This window comes from Carassius carassius, chromosome 23 (genome assembly GCF_963082965.1).
Source record: "Carassius carassius chromosome 23, fCarCar2.1, whole genome shotgun sequence".
NCBI classification, from domain to species: Eukaryota; Metazoa; Chordata; class Actinopteri; order Cypriniformes; family Cyprinidae; genus Carassius; species Carassius carassius.
In genome coordinates this window covers 21387855-21406975 of record NC_081777.1, presented here as the reverse complement: position 1 = coordinate 21406975, position 19121 = coordinate 21387855, and the positions used below count along the sequence as shown (strand labels likewise).

At 39.8% G+C, this 19121-nt stretch overlaps 1 protein-coding gene across 1 annotated transcript; it reads left to right on the top strand.

The window, feature by feature from the left end:
* The first annotated feature begins 622 nt into the window (after positions 1-622).
* Positions 623-7123, top strand: LOC132101482 (histone-lysine N-methyltransferase KMT5B-like). The gene is given in 10 exon segments (XM_059506488.1): positions 623-1024; positions 1900-2212; positions 2319-2466; positions 2555-2720; positions 3111-3220; positions 3307-3473; positions 3579-3598; positions 3988-4124; positions 4667-4866; positions 4954-7123. Coding segments are annotated over 9 exon segments (2433 nt in total). The 5' UTR covers positions 623-1024; positions 1900-2049; the 3' UTR covers positions 6276-7123.
* The last annotated feature ends 11998 nt before the right edge of the window (positions 7124-19121 follow it).

Here is a 19121-nt window from a genome sequence, read left to right as displayed (position 1 = left end):
ATTTAACTTTGAAAAATAATGCCCTTTAGGATTTTTTTTAATGAATCTGATCCAAATAGTCTATTTTCTTTGTAACCTTAACACCTTTCACAAGTAATGATATTAAATTTACCAAATCTTCTGATGCATGTATGAATGCAAAAACAGTTTTTTGTTGTTGTTTGTTTTTGAATGTGTATTTGTTGTGATGTATTTCTTTACTGTTCTTTAGTGTTGGTATTTTTTTAAATAAATAAAGATAATGTTGAAGAGGGATGGGTCATGCCTGAAAGAGATTTTTACTGCTCCACTTTAAAAGTTTAATGATTTACAACAAACAGACTTCGGGCACAAATATTTTCACTACTAAAAAAATAAGTGTTAGACAATTGGTGGAAAAAAATATATACACTACTTAGGCTACATATTTCAAAAAAGTTTTCAATGCAAAACAAATAATGAGAGCTATTTTGCAAAATTTATTAGCTATATAGCTTATTATTGATTAGGGTGAATTTTCTACATGTGCGGCTTTCCTTCGGGTTTTTAATTTTTCCATATACCTACACATGTTACTAATTTTAGGAGTTGCTAGAAGAAAAGTTAAAGCAGAGAAGTGTACATTTGTGAGAGGCGATGGTGCGGTGGGATGCTGTTGCTGCTCCACGGAAACACAAGAGCGCTGAGCCGCAAGTGCACATTTAAAGGGGTACAACAACAACGTTGTCTTTGTATACATCTGAGTTTGTCGAGGCGTTTATAGCGCTAGATCAACATCCAGCCACCTTTTCTTGGTGCGACGGTATTATACGGACAGTCTGGGGTATAGAAAGAAGAAGCGAGCGTCAAATTAGCGCCGATAATTCAAACATTTTGGGTCTGATCTTTCCGAGGCGGCTCGGTTTGTCTGTCGTCTCTGTTGATCTGGAAACGTCCGCCATCTTGAATTTTAATGTCATATTTTTGAACAATTTTCGACAGTATGACATTTTTAGATTGCATTGGACATCGATGATGGACAAACCTCAACGCAGAAGAAAATAAAGTGAGTAACGTTGTTTAGAGAACTGTGTGATTATGCCAACCGTGATCCCTCCTGCTCAGGGCTTTTCCGGGTGTCGCCTAGCAATCGCGCAGTTAGCTGCACGTTAGGCCAAGTGTGATACTCATTTTATTATCGGTTAATGGCAGCATTTTTTAAGTAATTTTATATAAAATTGATGGGGTCTAATCATGATCTTATGTGTATTATTACAGTGTTGGAATATCCGTCAGGAAGTCTAAATATCTTTGCTCTGCCGGTCAGGCAAGTCTCATTGTTTTGTTAGCTCGATGCTAAGCTAGTTAGCGTTCATCGAATGTTTACTTTAACTGCTATTTTAGGTTGTTAGCCCACATTAAGCGACCTAACTCGTTGCACACTTTAGAGTCATTATGTTACCCTAAAATTGCGTGTAGGTTTTAATAAAGCAGTAAGTGGGGGCATAGACTAAATTGGCGTGTTAATGTGGTTTGTGTTGGGATTTAAATACACCGTCGCTTAACGTTACATGGGAGCGTTTTAACCACACTGGAGAAGTATGCTAATGTAAGTTATCGAATACATTTTATGCATAAATTTAATTTTGTAAAATATTGGTCGTTGTGGCATTATTCACAAGACAATCTCGATTGTGAATTCAAGGTTTGTAGTTTCTTTGAAGGCAGCTTTTGTTACTTCCAATAGCATCCAGAGGGTGGCGCTCTATACTTAAGAATATTTGAAAAGTAATAAACTCACTTTTTTTTAATTCACTGCACGCTGATCATTAATTCAGCCGCTAGCATGGATGCTGAAATTCTCTTAAAATTACGAATACTGATAAAATACATTTATATGTTGATAAGCAGAATATAATATTGATTTATTGTTTTATATAGGTGAAGTATCAAGTGACAAAAAGCAAGTTTGATTCAAAGTTTCCTGGCAGATAAGGCGACAGATCCAGCTTCAACCCGGTGGTTTCTGCTGTCTCCTTGTTGAATGGTTTCACAGAAGCTCAATGCGCCTTCTCCAGACCGCCAGCTGGTATGAAGTAGATGGGAGAATCCAAGAACATGGTGCTGAATGGCAGGAGACATGGCAGCAAGTTCTCCAGTAATCAGCCCGTAAGCAAGTCCAGGCTGCAAAACACACAGAGAGCCCATCTTCGTCAAAGCAAGGGCTCCCCGAGTGCTAGAAGATGCAGTCGACGTAAGTTTCTAGCAAAGACATTACAGAGTGTCTCTGAATTCATTTAACTACAAAAGCAGAGTCTTAGTCCTGTTCTCAATGGGTTTCATGCTGAATCCTCTGACAGGTTGTGGTGGGGTGCCCCCGGAGGCAGAAAGGCGCCATGTCCCCTCATCGGGAATGACTGCCAAGGAGCTGTGTGAATATGATGATCTGAGCACCAGTTTGATCCTGGATCCTTACCTTGGCTTCCAGACACACAAGATGAACACCAGGTTTGTGTTTCTAGATTAGTGAATTCAAATTCTCAGTGTCTGCAGTCATTAAACCTGTCATTCATGTTAACGTGATGCTCCTTTTTAGGTTTCGACCAATTAAAGGTCGCCAAGGGGAGCTGAGGGAAGTGATCAAGCTTTTTAAGAAGCATGACAACCTGGAAAAAGCTTTTCAGGCTTTGACTGCTGGCGACTGGACGAGACATCACTTCCTCAACAAGACCAAGTCCCAAGAAAAGCTCTTCAAAGCGCATGTAAATTATACATTTTGAAAGATCTCAATTTATTATGACCATTATGATGACCATGTTTGCTCTCATGTCCTGGCAGGTGTATGTTAGTGTGTAAACAATTTTAATTGTTAAATATAAAATGTTTAGTATTAAATATGATAAAATATTAAATAGATGAAAATGAAAAAGCTTGTTTAATATTTAAAATAAAATTGTTTACACATGTTACTAAGAAAATGCAATATTTAAACATTAAATGCTTGTTTATTATTTAATATTAATGTTATTTTTATGCTTCAATATTAACATTTAGTGTAATATTTAATGTTTTACTGTTTGTGTAAACACATTTGCTTGTTTATGCGATGTAATATTTACATTCTCTGTTTGTTTCCTCTCGTGTCCTGACAGGTGTTTGTTTACCTACGCATGTTTGCTTCAGACAGCGGCTTTGAGATCCTTCCTTGCAGTCGCTACTCTTCTGAGCAAAACGGAGCCAAAATTGTAGCAACAAAAGATTGGTGAGTTAACGTTTTTATGTAATCATATCATCAACTTATTTTGCTTCTAGTTTTCAACATATGTTTGTTTACTGTGCACATTACAGGAAGAGGAATGATAAAATTGAACATCTTGTGGGCTGCATTGCTGAGCTGTCTCCCAGTGAAGAGAGGATGTTGCTTCGACATGGAGAGAATGATTTCAGTGTCATGTACTCTACACGCAAAAACTGCGCGCAACTCTGGCTTGGACCTGCGGCTTTTATTAACCATGGTATTTTTCTTTTAGATCTTAAACAGTCACACCTGATCAATACATTACGTAATGATAATGAGGAGTCTTTACATAGTAAATTTAAAGTGTTCATTGTTTTTACAGATTGCCGGCCAAATTGCAAGGTAAGTACATATGAGGCTGGACCCTGCTTTCTATTTCTAAATGAAGATCAACTTGAAGATTGGGGAAGTCGTGGCCTAGTGGTTAGAGAGTTTGACTCCTAAGGTTGTGGGTTCGAGTCTTGGGCTGGCAATACCATGACTAAGGTGCCCTTGAGCAAGGCACCGAACCCCCAACTGCTCCCCGGGCATGGCAGCATAAATGGCTGCCCACTGCTCTGGGTGTGTGTTCACGGTGTGTGTGTGTGTTCACTGCTGTGTGTGTGCACTTTGGATGGGTTAAATGCAGAGCACGAATTCTGAGTATGGGTCACCATACTTGGCTATATGTCACGTCACTCACTAACCGAATACTAGGAAATAATTTTGCTGATGTGTGTTGTTTGTTGCAGTTTGTGTCAACAGGTCGAGACACCGCCTGTGTGAAAGTTTTGCGCGACATTGAACCGGGGGAAGAGATCTCCTGTTACTATGGAGATGGATTCTTTGGAGAAAACAATGAATTCTGTGAATGCTATACTTGTGAAAGGTATCATGTGCTGCATGTCTGTAGTTTCTCATGCTGCTTTGAATTCGGCAGTTAGAAATGAATAAATAGAACAACATTTTGTATTGGAAGGTCTTTTTATAAACCGTTGCAACATGTAGTTCTGTTTGTTCCAAACATTTCAATCTTATATTTAAAATGTTTAATTAAAAATGTATATAATTTTAAATGTATGCGTATTAAATGTAAAATGTAAATATTAACAATGTTAGTATTGCTTAATATTTAAGTGTAAAACTAATATGAAACTCTTCACTCTTTGTTTATGCATATTCTCTACAAATATTGAAATATTAAGAACTAACTATTTTTTTGAATTGTTTATTAAAATTAAATGTAATAACGTTAATATAAACATTTTAGTATATATTTATTTGCTTTAAATATTGATTTTAATTGTGATTATTAGAAATTAGATAGTAAGTAAAAATTGAACTCAAGATTTTATTATTTGTTAATACAAATTGGTTCCAAATATCTGTTTATTAAATGTAATGTTTAATTTGTGTGTGTGTGTGTGTCAGACGTGGAACTGGAGCTTTCAAGTCGAAAGCAGGGTTGCCCGTGGAGACTCCAGTGATCAATAGCAAGTACGGCCTTAGAGAGACAGACAAGCGTCTGAACAGACTGAAGAAGCTGGGAGAAAGTTGCAGGAACTCTGACAGCCAGTCTGTCAGCTCTAATGCAGAGGCAGACTCTCAGGAACCAACCACTGTACAAACATGTGAGACCTGTAAAACTAGACATTTGATACTAATAATGCTGTTACAGCTCAAGCTCATCATTTCTCTTCCTTTCATTTTTTTTCCAGCATTACGTAAGAGGACTTCACAGTCCTGTGGCAGAAAGCACGGAGAAGCTAAAGCTATAACAAGACAAACTCTGTCAAGCCCTTCTTCTTCTACCTCATCCTCTAAACGAAGTCAAACAAATACTTCAAGTTTACCAAAGAGACTTAGTTCAAAGCCCACACACCCTTTGCCTAAAGGAAGACAACGGTGTCGAGGCATATGGACAAAATCTTCTAGCAGAGTGAGTGCTAGTGGGGATCTCAAGGAGCCCTCCAGACAAGACGCAGACAGACGCAGCTCCGGAGGCAAAGGCAGTCTAGCGCGCCCATCAGAAAACAATCAGAGCTCTTTGAAGGGTGCTTCCCCAAGCAAGGACAGCATACTTTGCCCTTACAGAACTCGTAGGTCCACGAGGACCTCTCTCGGTGCTCAGGGGGCTGACGGCATGCAGGCATTAAGTCAGCCGTCTAGCCCAGGTGTAGTCCTCAAGTCAGAGCCTGGAGAGCTCTTTCCCGTGACACCAGGGCACCAGATGAACACCCCTAGTTTGGAGACCAGCTGTCCAAGGAAAGGGACATGTCCCAGACGCAGGAGGACAATAAAACAGGAAGAGTCCGTCTCCTACGGTGAGTCCTTCCTCCAGGAGGGCGTGCCCGACCTGCGCCACGCGGTTCGGGCTGCAGATGTAGCAGACTGTGGGAAGGTGGTACTCGGCCTGCCGGACTGCCACCAGCACTACAACGGCTCGGCTAAAAGCAGCAAGTCCCTGCGCCGAGGCAAGGGCAAGAAGAAGCGGCAGATCACACGCTACGACGCTCAGCTGATTCTGCAGAACAACTCAGGCATTCCCAAGATAACACTACGCCGGCGTCGAGACAGCAGCAGCAGTAAGAACGATGCCAGAGAGGCCAGCTCCTCCAAAATCAGCATCAAGTTCAGCAAAGAGCACGAGAATGACCGGAGCAGCTCGTACGTGGCCAAACTGAACAATGGCTTCAGCCACGGCCCCCACAGCAGCTCCACCAAGCTCAAGATCCAGCTGAAGCGGGAGGAAGACAGCGCGGGGTTGCATCGCACTTACCCGGAGGACGTCACCTTAGGCATCGTGAAGCGAGAAGAGGGGGATGTACTGGATCACAATGCGGGCGCTCAGGTTGGTCAGAGCATGGAAGTGGAATCGCTGTCCTCTGAGGATGAAGAAGAGGACTACTTTGATAACGAGGATGATTTCATCCCGCTCCCACCAGCAAAACGCCTGCGTCTCATCGTGGGCAAAGATTCCATAGACATTGACATTTCTTCCAGACGACGAGAAGATCAGTCCCTCAGACTCAATGCATAAGCTGTGTAAATATCCATTGTTCCAATCATGTTCATTTTGAACATATGTAATTTAAATAGAAAATGCAAATGTATAATTAAATCATGGCAAAGTATCTTTCTTTACCTTTTAGTGATGGCACTTCTTTATTGTTTCCTCACTATGATTTTAAATATTGTAGAAAGTGTACAGGTTATGTATGAATTCTATCCAAGTCTGATCACGTGCAGATTTTGTTAGCATTCTGTCCAGCTTAACTGTTTTATTCCATAAACCTCTCAGCTGTGTTTTGCGAGACGTTAATCCACTTGGGAAACACATGCATGGTTTCACCTCGAAAGGTTGACACTTCATATTTCAACAACAGTGTTCCCATGCACAAGAATCACATGCGTCTCTCTCCTCAGCTTGATCTGGCTAAAGGGAATCGTTGAGCAAACAATGTGCAGAGGAGCTCAAATTTATACAGATCTCTCCACATCTTTTGTATCAAAATACTTTTTATCATGTATCTGATTTTTTGGCCATGGAAGGCCGTGGTGCTCATTGTGGTGGCCTGGTGCTGGTCCGATTGAATAATTATTCTATGAACGTCAGACCCTTTTTGTGTGACCTTGGAAGTCCATAGAGAAGCGTGCCTACGGATAAAAGTCCTCAAGTACTGAAACATCATCAATCAAGAATCTGTTTTCCTGAATCATGATCATTGTGGTATTCAATACATCTAATTAACTTTGTGGTTTTGTGTGCATTTTGTGCTCTGGCAAAAAATTATAAAAATGGAGAAAAAAAAGAAAAAAAGCTAAGGTATTCAAAGCTGTTGTTTGTGTTTCCATTATTGATCTTAGGCAGCTGCCATATTAGGCTATTTTTGTTTGTAACTTTTTTCTGTCTTTTCTTTCATTATATACTTTACATTCTGTAATGTCAAAGGTCTGCCATCTGTGGGCTTCTAAGAAGTTATCAGCTTCTTATCCTAATGATCACAAAACTCAATCTTACAAACCGATTCTTGAGAGCATCATGACAGTAACAATGTAGGATGTATACATAATCTGGGGGCATACTGTTCACTATATGTATATTCTGGGACTTGTTTTTATTTAACTGTTTTAAGTACTTGAAAACTATAAAACTCATTTTCAAGATACTTGCTTGTCTGATGTCGTTATTAGATATAATTGTAGTTTATCTGCAGTTGCAGGTTGCAATACTTGCTTATAACTCTCTAGCTTTTCTGCACTTCTGCTGCTACAGCATGAATTTAATATGGTGAAATTTTGTTGGAGCCGAGAGGCATCTTCTTCATTTTTTCGAGTCAGTTCTAACTCTTTAAAATTATAATAAAGAATCAAACATGCAAAGGGTGGAGAATGTTTAGGCTTGTTTTCACATAAAGTCACTTGTAAATATGGGCAGTTGCTGTGTCAGTCTTTGTCAGGGAGACCTGGAGCACGCAGATCTATGGCCCATAGAGTTTTATGCCCCTGTTGTTCCTGATGCGTCCAGTAGGAGGAAGCTGTACAGTATGAGCCATCAGAACAGTAGCCACATGAAGGAAAGATGTTAAAGGAGTCCTCCACCCCATAATGCATAATTTTGCATTAATCGCTTACCCCCATGCCATTTCAAACCCTTAAAAGCTTTGTTCTTCTTAGGAAAACAATTTAAGATATTTTGGATGAAAACCGGGAGGCTTGTGACTGTCTCATACACTGCCAAGGTCTAGAAAAGTATCGTCAGAATGGTCCATCTGCAATCAGTGGTTCAACTGTAACATTACTGTAGTGAAGAGAATACTTTTTTAAAAAAGAAAGACTTTATTCAACAATTTGGCTCCTCTCCACATCACTGTAGTGGCATTTTGGATAATATGATCAGAACACAGACAGCGTACACTCTTTTGTGTCAGCCGCGCCACACGGATATGTTTTCTACGTGTATTTATGCTTTGATTTGAAAAAAAAAAAAAAAAAGCGCATCTGTGCAGCGTGGCTGACACAGAAGAGTGTAAGCTGCACAAGTGATCAATGACAAAATTTCCATTTTGTGGTGGAGTATCCCTTTAAATAATTGATAAAGTTATTAATGTTCAGCAATCCTGCAATGTTGCAACATTTAAAGTTAAATTATTATTTTTAATATGTTAACCCACATTTTTCTGGTTTCATGCATATATGTTAATAGTGTCCTATGTGAACATGTTCTGCAAACATGTGAACATGTTTGAACATGAATACCTTTTCCCTTTTTTTTTTTTTTTTTTTTTTAGTATTTGAATGTGCGGCAGGGCAAATATGTTGTATTTTCCCCCACTTCAATGTCAAATTTGAATAGGAGGAGAGCATTTGGCATCTAACTCAAAATACCTGCTTTCAACAGATCAATCTTTATTCATAAACAAATTTATCATGCATGAAAGCCAAAGAACCTCTGATGCAAACCCAAAAAAGGCTGCACCTATTTTATAATCTCTTGAATATGAAAACACAATAAATCTGTTTGTCTTAAAATGGTGGAACATAGTGCAGAACAAAATGCAGCCATTAAGCTTCCCCAACAGGGTATTGTGTATCAATAAGTTAAAAGAAAATAAATAAATAAAAATAAATATAATTAAGTAAATATTACATCTATATAATAAAAGGGGTATACCTGAATGAAAATTACGCAATTAACTGTTTGGTTACCAACAAAATACCTTCTTTTGTGTTCAACAGAAGAAAGAATCTCATAGGTTTGCAACTTGAAGATGACACGATGATGACACTATTTCCATTTTGGGTGAACTTTCCCTTATGTAAGCAATTTTAGTAAAAGTAGCCTACAAGGAGTACTGCAGTGAAGGTACAAGCAGATGTATAAATTTACATACATATATTTGCATACTATACTTTGTGATGTAAATATGTTAAATCTCATATATTTAATGAATATGCAGATATTGATTAGGTCAAATGGATCAACCTTGACAAAAGTCCTTGATATTCATAAAATGTATTATATTCTTTTTTTTAAATATATGATTATTTAAATAATTAATATGTGTAGGCTACAGCCATGATTGTTTGTTTGTTTATTTACTTATTATTGAACATGCAGGTATTTTCATTCTTATAAGTGTGTTAAATGAAAAAAAAATAAAAAATTAATATAATGAAGAAAATATCACATCTATATATTCAAAAAAGGTATTCCTGAAAGAAAATTGCACATTTTTAGGCCCATAGTATTCAATGGCTGACTGTAATAGGTGCAGTGTTGGGAAGGTTACTTTGGAAATGTAATAGGTTACAGATTACAAGTTACCCTATTTAAAATGTAATAGTAGTGTAACTTTTTTAATTACTTTAATAAAGTAATGTAACTAATTACTTTTGAGTACATTTTGATTACTTTTATGAATTTCTAATGAATGTTAATTTGCAACTGTTAATCATCTTCAACCATTTTACACCATGCAGGTTTAACCTTACAGTAGTGCTCAATACTGTCAGACTTTCACCATCCTTCATCACTTAAATTAAGATGATCACATTTGAACACATCCACCACACAATCAGACTTTACTTAGAGATTGATCTGAAGTTCAAAGCAGATTTAAAATCAAAAGAAATAGTTTATAGAGACTGTTTTTGAAACCAAATCTTTGCATAACTACAGGCATCTAACTGCATCTAACAATGGTTTGGGGAAAAATAGTTAATAAAAAAATAAAAGCATATACATCAACTCAAATACGGTTATCTAAGGCAGGGGTTTTCAAACTGTGGGTCGCGACCCACTCGTGGGTCACGGAATGGAACAAGGTGGGTCGCACAAAGTCACTTGGCTGCAGCTAATTTTGCGTTTCAATGACACACAGACACTAACACAGTTCAGTCTAGGGCTGCACGAATGTGACGAGTGGGGCGGGGCCTAGTGCCATGGGAACAGAGCTAGGCCGGTGGAGTGATTGGGAAATGAGCAACACTCACCGGTCTCAAGAACCACGGAGGAGATCGGAAAGATACAAAAGAGGAGCGATGACAGTGAAGGACGAGAGAGGACCAGGCCTGGGTTTTATTTTGTGTTTGTTTTTTATTTGTGCACGGCAGTCATCCGAGAGGGGCTGTCGCGCTGTTTTGTGTTTATTTGGTTATTAAAACTTTGTTTGATTGTCCGCCGGTTCCCACCTCTTTCCACGAAGGAGTCATCGAGGCGGTGGGCTGGAGTGAGTTCGCCCCCCCCCCCCCCCCGGCAACTCACTCCAGCCCACCACATCGAGCACCCTCGGCGGCAGACTCCTTCGCCCTGCTCGATGGCACTGCGGATTCACCCCAGCGGCGAAGGATCTTCGGCAGCGCGCCCCTCCTTCCTCCCTGGCTTCGGCACCAGTGTAAAACATTAAAATCTTCACAATCACAGGAAGAAGGAGGCGGGAACTGGGAACCCACTCATCACAACGATATAGCCCACCAACATTAATAATGAACTGCAATATCCTTAGTGTGATTTTCAAATTGCAATTAAGTCCGTGTGCGTTGCGTGTTTTGAAGGTCTCAGAGCAATGTCATTAAAAGGTTCAATCGGTCTTTTTTTACCTATTTCACAATTATTTTAATCTCCAAACTGTTTTAGATAGTTCTGCTTTGCTTCTTATGCTTTTCTAAAAAAGTGTTGGATTGTGCTCCGTTCTCGCCGACACACACGGAAGGATCATGAATGCAACAAAACACAGCAGCGCAGATCACACTTCACTGGAGTGAGCCTGCTTCACGTTTTTATGGACACTACATATTTTAACGCCAGTAAACAAAAATTAAAACTTGTAAATTTGTAGTGAAATTTTCAGTTGTACTCTAAAATAAAATGGTTATTTTTCTTAAATACTTAATTTCTGTCATAAAAATTTTAAGTAAGATTAGGTTTAAAGTAATTTCACTCGTTGTTTTTTTTTTTTTTTTAATATTTTGGTGGGTCGTGAAATATATTACACTTGTCTAGGTGGGTCGTGGAATGGAAAAGTTTGGGAACCACTGATCTAAGGCTACGTTCACACTGCAGGCTGAAACGACCCAATTCTGATTTTTTTGCCCCTATGCGACCTGTATCTGATCTATTCATGACAGTCTGAACAACACAGATCCGATCTTTTCAAATGTGACCCAGGCCACTTGGATATGTGGTCCTGAATCCGATACGTATCCGATCTTTTGAAATGCAACCTCCGTCTGAACGGCCAGGCCACATGTATCCGACCCGTACGTCATTGATACGCTACAAACGTCATAATTCTGCGTTGAAGTAGGCGGGAACGAGAAGATAAACTGATGAATTCTGTATTAGTGAAGCCACTCACATCAGTATCCCACCACTCCTGGCTGCGACTCCGCACCCACACGTTTCTCTGTACCAACGTTGCTAACACTGCTACACAAAACACCATGGCCAAAAACCTTGCTCTCCTCCTTCTTTTTAATTTTCTTCTTAAAATGAGAAGATTGTAATTGTGCTGGCTCCGTTGGGAAAATAACTTTAATATTGCAAAAAGAGCTCCGCTGTTGACTACACTGTTGTTGACATCCATGTTTAACGTTAGCTACTTCCGCACACAACGAGTGACGTCGTTGAGCGTTGAGTACTCTTCTGCGCATGCGGGTCACTTCTGGGTCATTTCACGTTCACACAGGAGATCACAAAAGGTCGCATTTAATTGGAAATGTGAACGACCTTGCAAAAAAATCGATTTTTTTCAAAAAATCGGAATTGAGCATTAAGCCTTGCAGTGTGAACGTAGCCTAATAAGCATGTGTCCTATTTTGTGTACTAAACTCCTGAAACATTGGTGTCTTTTTGAAACACTGCTGTCTCTTTGTATATGATATGATGATAGTTTCTCAAAATAAGTAAAAAATGCTCATGAAGTGACTGTTCTAGAGATTAATTTCCATGAGGGTCGGACTGGGAAAAAAAAATAGGCTGGGAAATCTCACACTCATACACCCACAACACATTCTGAAACATGGACAACCCTATTTTTTTTTGGACCTGACATCAAAAAGATTTGAATCCTTAGGTTGGGGGACTTGCAACGTAATTAAGAGTTCTCTCCTGAACTGCACCTTCACTTCCATTATCCATCCATCTCTCTCATGACTTTAATACTGAAGATTTTTATTTGACTTTTACCATGTTTTGTAAGTGCAATTTTGTTTTTTTGGCAAATGAATTACCACTTGTATTTATTTTTACTACAAATTCCATAGTTAAACCACGGTTAGTGCCATTCCATAGGCTACATTAATTTTCCTAATGGTTGTGTTTTTGTATGCACTAGCTCCCCCTAAACCTATGATAAAATATGATGATTTGTCTGCTAACTTACTACTGTAACATTACAATAGATAATAATGACGTCGTTTATACAGTATTTTGAGTGATTGCGAGCAATGTGCTGCTGCTGCTTGACTAAGTAAACAAAGACAAAACTACAATAGCATATTTACAGATGAAACTGACCTGCACCTGAAACCCTGAACAGAAGTGTCGCTTCTCTGCTCCAGGTGTGCGCTTACACAGTTCACTCTGGTCTCTCTCTCTCGCATTGATTACTCGGAGTCTGATCCAAACCGTTTATCGGAGGCGCGGAGAGCGCGCAAGCCCAACCATTGGCAGTCACGACTAACCGAATCATGATTTATTAGAGATTTAATTATCGAATGGCGGATTCGTAAATAATCGCTTTAGTATATTCAGCCTGCAATTATACAATAACAATATTAAAGTAGAAGGCCAAATCGTCTGCCAGGCCACCGGGAATAGTCCCGGTTCTCCCGATGTCCAGTCAGCGCCTGATTTCCACAGACACGCAGAACGTGCAGGATTCATATTCAGTCTTTTTGCGGCTTAATATTCACAGACATCAGTCCATATCGGGTTTTGATTCAAGTGTACTGACCTACTTTTATTCGTCCAAAATGTGGCATATTGCGTCCGCGTTATAGGCTAAATTCCACTTTTATGACTGGATTCTACGAATGTGTTTTCCGCGTCTCTGAGATTATGGGCCATATGTCTTAGTGCAATTTGGGAAAGAAATAAGCTGTATGTGGATGTGTGTAAAAATGTTCAAATGTAATCCTCTTTGTAATCGTTACAATTTTCATAAGTAACTGTAATTTAATTACTAATTTTTTCTTAGTAACTGTAACTGATTACTGTTACATTTATTTTGTAATTAAATTACGTAACGCCGTTACATGTAACTAGTTACTCCCCAACACTGAATAGGTGATATATAATAATGTAAATATAAACTCATTACTTGTCTGAATTTCAACATTATAATGGAATCATAAGCTACTAGTCATAAAATGATTTAGGGTCCTTGACCAATTAGAATGAAACGCATCCAAACTGGATGAAGGGGCCTCAGTATTTTGCCCCTTACAAGACATAATGTCATAAAAGGGAGAAAAAGATGATCTTCATCAATTAATCCCATGTGTTAGCTCTTTATCTTTCCATTCTTCATTTTGTGTGAATGCCTGAAGTTAGTAAACTGCTGCTGTCACCCCTCATGGCAAAAGCAGACACTGAAGAGGGGCAGTAGAGCTGTGGAAAGATTGCGCTCTCAGCTTCTCTTTTTGACAGATTCATTCCCTATTAAATTAAGTTCTACTGTACAGTAGAGATGTCAGTTAAGTTAAAGGGTTAAGTTATGTTTTAGGTGGGATATTATGAAAGCAAAAAGCACTAAACAAGACTAATAACCTTGATTTATTAACCTGTTTACACCATTTCCTCCATGATCTGTACTTACAAGTTATTTGCCCACCAGGAACTAGTTGCCGCTTGGACTTTTGACTAAGTATACAAAAAACTATAGATCTCCTGGAAGATTTGTTTTGTTTGGATTATTCTAGAGACCTTCATGATTATGTAGATATATATATGTATATATATATGTCAACAAACAATACTTATTAGTAATTTGAAAATTACATTTCTTTGGGAGGGTTTGCCTTCGCCATGCTTCCCGGAAGTAAGGGTAGGAACTTGACAGCCTCATGTAACAGGAAGGAAGTGAATACCTTATTTTATTTCTTGCTATCCTTTATTTGGTTGTTTGCTTGTATGTCACTGAGAAATAAAACATGGATAACATCTAGAAAAATATTTACAAAAGGAAAATGACAACTATAAACTGCGGCAACTATAGTTGCCGGTGGGCTTAAATGGGTTTTAAAAGATAGGTCTAGACATGTACTTATTGATGGTCAGGTGCATGTAATATTATGCTATTTGTTTTCTTTGTTTAAAGAGTTTAGACTTTGTGCTAGCTATTTTGATCATTGTTATCTCTTGCCGATTTGAAAAACCTGCATGAAACTCATGTATGAAGAAGTTTAAGCACATGTATAAATCTTTTTCACATTATTTTATATCAGCTATAGTTTATTTGAGACTTTTTAGAAAGTTTCTTTATTTCATATTTGAATAGCAAGTGGTAGTCTGCTTGAATTGTCCTTTTACTCTCACAGGGCAAAGACATGTACATTGCCAACATGCATGTTTTTGCCACAATCCTCTAGCCTACTCTCCTCCAGTGAGTTTTGAATGCAGAAATCATACTATTTTCTACAATAAGTCAGAAGTAAAATAAAAGGTATTCTTTATCTGTGTTATTTGTGTTTTTTTAGGATGTTTTATAAAGGATGCCCTTTTATTCCCTGCATGAACACAAGCCACCGACCCAGATTATTATCTTAAGATTTTACATGGTGTAGCGCATAAGAATATAGTAATTATTCAACTTTGTGGTTTGGAGGGATTGTTCTTTTATGCAGGTTTTACTGAGGGTGATTGTACCCCATTATCATAAGGCAAAGATAGTGCAAATGTGAAATGGATTGTCATGACACTTTTATATGCATCCCTATCCTGTAGGTACAGAAGCCACTCTTAAGAGAGATCCACCTTTCTCCCTATATAGTAATCAAAGCCATCTCATTTTGTTGCTTCATTCTTGAAGTCTCTACTTTGCTATTGGAAATAACTGACCAAACTGAGGCATCACACAGCTCACTAAAGGTTCCTCACTTAAGCTAAGCAGGCCAGAGCCTGGTCCCTGTGTGGATGGTAGACCCTTTGAGTATTGCTTGTCTACTGCTGCATTTAATTTTATTTCGGCCAGCAGCGAGTTCATTCCCTGACATGTATGGGTGTAGAAGTCCTATTATAATGATGCAGACTTCAGACTGCAAAAAGAAGCGACCTTTTAATGAAGCTGTTAAACCGGCCCCTTTGAAAAGGAGTGTGCTTCAGATGAGGCCTCCTGACATGCCCATGGATTTATTGCATTTTGAGAAAAAAAAGTATCATGGATTTATTGCATTTTGGGGTGAATTTTTTTTTTAAATTTTTTAAGAAATCTTTGAAAACCAACACATGGATTACATTTTTTTATGTTATTATAACCTAAAGATGCTATGTGAAAGTTTGAAACAGAAAATAGTGGCCACTATTTTGCATCTTGCCACTTTCTTGGTAAAGAAAATGTAACAGGGCTGACGAGATGTGAGATGTGTGGATCCATGTGGAATCTTTTATTAGAAAGAGACGTGGTCGTAACAGGCATGGGTCAAACACTGGCAAACAGGTATATAGAGGGCAAGACAAAGAATATTCCTAGGGCAAGCGTGGGTCTTTGATGAGTGAACAATATCCAGCGGGCTAAGCAAGAGAGGTAATCCAGTATCCAGAGCAAAAGGGTCAAAACACGAATTACATAGCAAGGCAAGGAAAAGACTAAACTAAGAAAACTAGAATCAGAGACAAGGCTATGAAAACTAGAATCAGAGACAAGACTAACACGGAAAGGCTTACGTACATCGCAGCTATCGCTAGGAGAGGGATATGTGCAGAACAATACTCGGCAGTTTGAACGTGATCTAAGTGAGTGTTCTATAGTGAATGTGTGATGGGTTACAGCTGTGTGCAATCAGTGCATTCAGATGTGTGTGTATAATCAGTGCCTTCAGCTGTATGTGTGTAATTAGTCCAATGGATGATGGGAACTGTAGTCAAGAGTGACGTGCAACAGTTAGTGTGGTGCAAGAGTCGAGTGTAGTGAACGGGTGACCTCTGGTGGTGAGTGAATAGAAGTTCATAGACCAGATTATGAGATGGCCAGCCCCCCCCCCACGAAGGAGCAGCTTCCAGATGCTCTTAAACAATCGAGGAGGGAGGTGGAGCGGAGGTGGAACAGGAGGAGGGAAAGAGGGCCAGGTCCACGTGGAAGTGGAATGGCCAGGGACCGAGGCAGAGCAGGAAGCCAGGTTGGAGCAGGCAAAACTGGAGCCAACCAGTGTGGAGCAGGCGGAACTGGAGCCAACCAGGGTGGAGCAGATGGAATTGGAGCCCACCAGGTCAGAGCAGATGGAACTGGAGCCAACCAGGTCAGAGCAGACGGAACTGGAACCCATCAGGGTGGAGCAGATGGGACAGAAGCCCACCAGGGTGGAGCTGATGGGGCCGGGACCTATGGCAGAGACTGGGGCCTAGAGAAAGCAGAGACAGACAACACAGGCAGTGCATTCATAGTCTCAGGGACTGAGGCAGGGAACACAGAGAATTCATAATCTGCCTCCATAGCCATGATAGGACAGAACGAGAGTTCATGAACGGCCTCTATAGCAGTGAGAGGACAGAACAAGAGTTCACAGATGGCCTCCAAAGCCATGACAGGACAGAATGAGGATTCGCAGATGGCCTTCATAGCCATTACAGGACAGAACGGAAGTTCATAGACAGCCTCCATAGCTGGGACAGGACGAGAGTTCATGGATTGATACCACTGACACCTCTAAAGGTTCTGCAGCAGATACTGACACCTCTGGAAGTTCTACAGCGGTAACCACAGCAAACAGGGGGAGTTCATTATTAGTTCCTTCGACAGTGACATAAAAGCTTGAAAGTAAGTTGCTGAGCACCACCACCATGCAAAGAGCTGAAGCGAGTGCTGCCGACTCGGAAGGTTCAGCAGTATGTGCCGCTACCTCTGGAGAAACTGCAGCAGACACCAACACCTCTGGGGACACAGCAGCAAGTGCCACTACCTCGGAAGGTTCTGCAGCATTAGCTGCCACCTCTAGAGAAATCATAGTGGATGCCACCACCTCTATAATTTCAGTAGTGATGTACACAGCCCAAACACAACAAAGCGATCCCCATCATGGGAAGCACTTCAGACTGGGGAATTAGTTCATGAACAGGAGGGGTTGAGCACGTGGATTCAGGGATACCAACTGCTCTTATTGAAAGCAGTGGTGGATCCTCCATGCTGGATGCCAGTCTGGGATATTGAAGAGCTGACGAGACTCCGGAAGTTCTGCGATGACTTGACCTGATGAGACTCCGAAAGTTCAGCGATGACTTGACCTGACGAGACTCCGAAAGTTCAGCGATGACTTGACCTGATGAGACTCCGGAAGTTCTGCGATGACTTGACCTGATGAGACTCCGAAAGTTCAGCGATGACTTGACCTGACGAGACTCCGAAAGTTCAGCAATGACTTGACCTGACGAGACTCCGGAAGTTCTGCGATGACTTGACCTGATGAGACTCCATAAGTTCAGCGATGACTTGACCTGACGAGACTCCGAAAGTTCAGCGATGACTTGACCTGACGAGACTCCGAAAGTTCAGCGATGACTTGACCTGATGAGACTCCGGAAGTTCTGCGATGACTTGACCTGATGAGACTCCATAAGTTCAGCGATGACTTGACCTGACGAGACTCCGAAAGTTCAGCGATGACTTGACCTGACGAGACTCCGAAAGTTCAGCGATGACTTGACCTGATGAGACTCCGAAAGTTCTGCGATGACTTGACCTGATGAGACTCCGAAAGTTCAGCGATGACTTGACCTGACGAGACTCCGAAAGTTCAGCGATGACTTGACCTGACGAGACTCCAGAAGTTCTGCGATGACTTGACCTGATGAGACTCCATAAGTTCAGCGATGACTTGACCTGACGAAACTCCGAAAGTTCAGCGATGACTTGACCTGACGAGACTCCGGAAGTTCAGCGATGACTTAACCTGACGAGACTCCGGAAGTTCAGTGATGACTTGACCTGCCTTGACTCCGGAAGTTCAGAGATGACTTGACCTGCCTTGACTCTGGAAGTTCAGCGATGACTTGAGCTGCCTTGACTCCGGAAGGTCAGCGGTGACCTGCCTTATCTCTGGAAGATCAACGGTGACTTGCCTTGACGACTTGCCTTGACTCTGGTATCCAGTATCCAGCAAGGAAAAGAATAAACTAAGAAAACTAGAATCAGAGACATGACTATGAAAACAAGGAACTGAAACAAGACTATGAAAACAAGGAACGAAGAAGAGAGAGAGAGAGAGAGAGAGAGAAAGAGAGAGAAAGAGAGAGAGAGAAAGGAATTTAGCATAATGTTTTATTGAAAAACTTGAATGTCATGAGGTTAATCTCAGGTTCTTTTATCAGCTCATTTCCATTACAAAATTAAATAAAATTGTCTTGATGTTCATTTTAAGCAAATGCTCCAACACAAGTAGCCTGTAATATCAAATTAATATTTAAACTGACCATCACCTTGTTGCCTTTTGAAACTATTTATATCCCAACTTGTTTTAAAATGTATGTAGGCCTATTTTGTTTTATATTTGACAGTGTTGGCTATTTCAATATCAATTAAACAGTGTTTTCCAGAATTTATATATATATATATATATATATATATATATATATATATATATATATATATATATATATATATATATATATATATATATATTCCAAAATTACTTTTAAAAACACCCACATTTAAAAAATACAAGACATGAA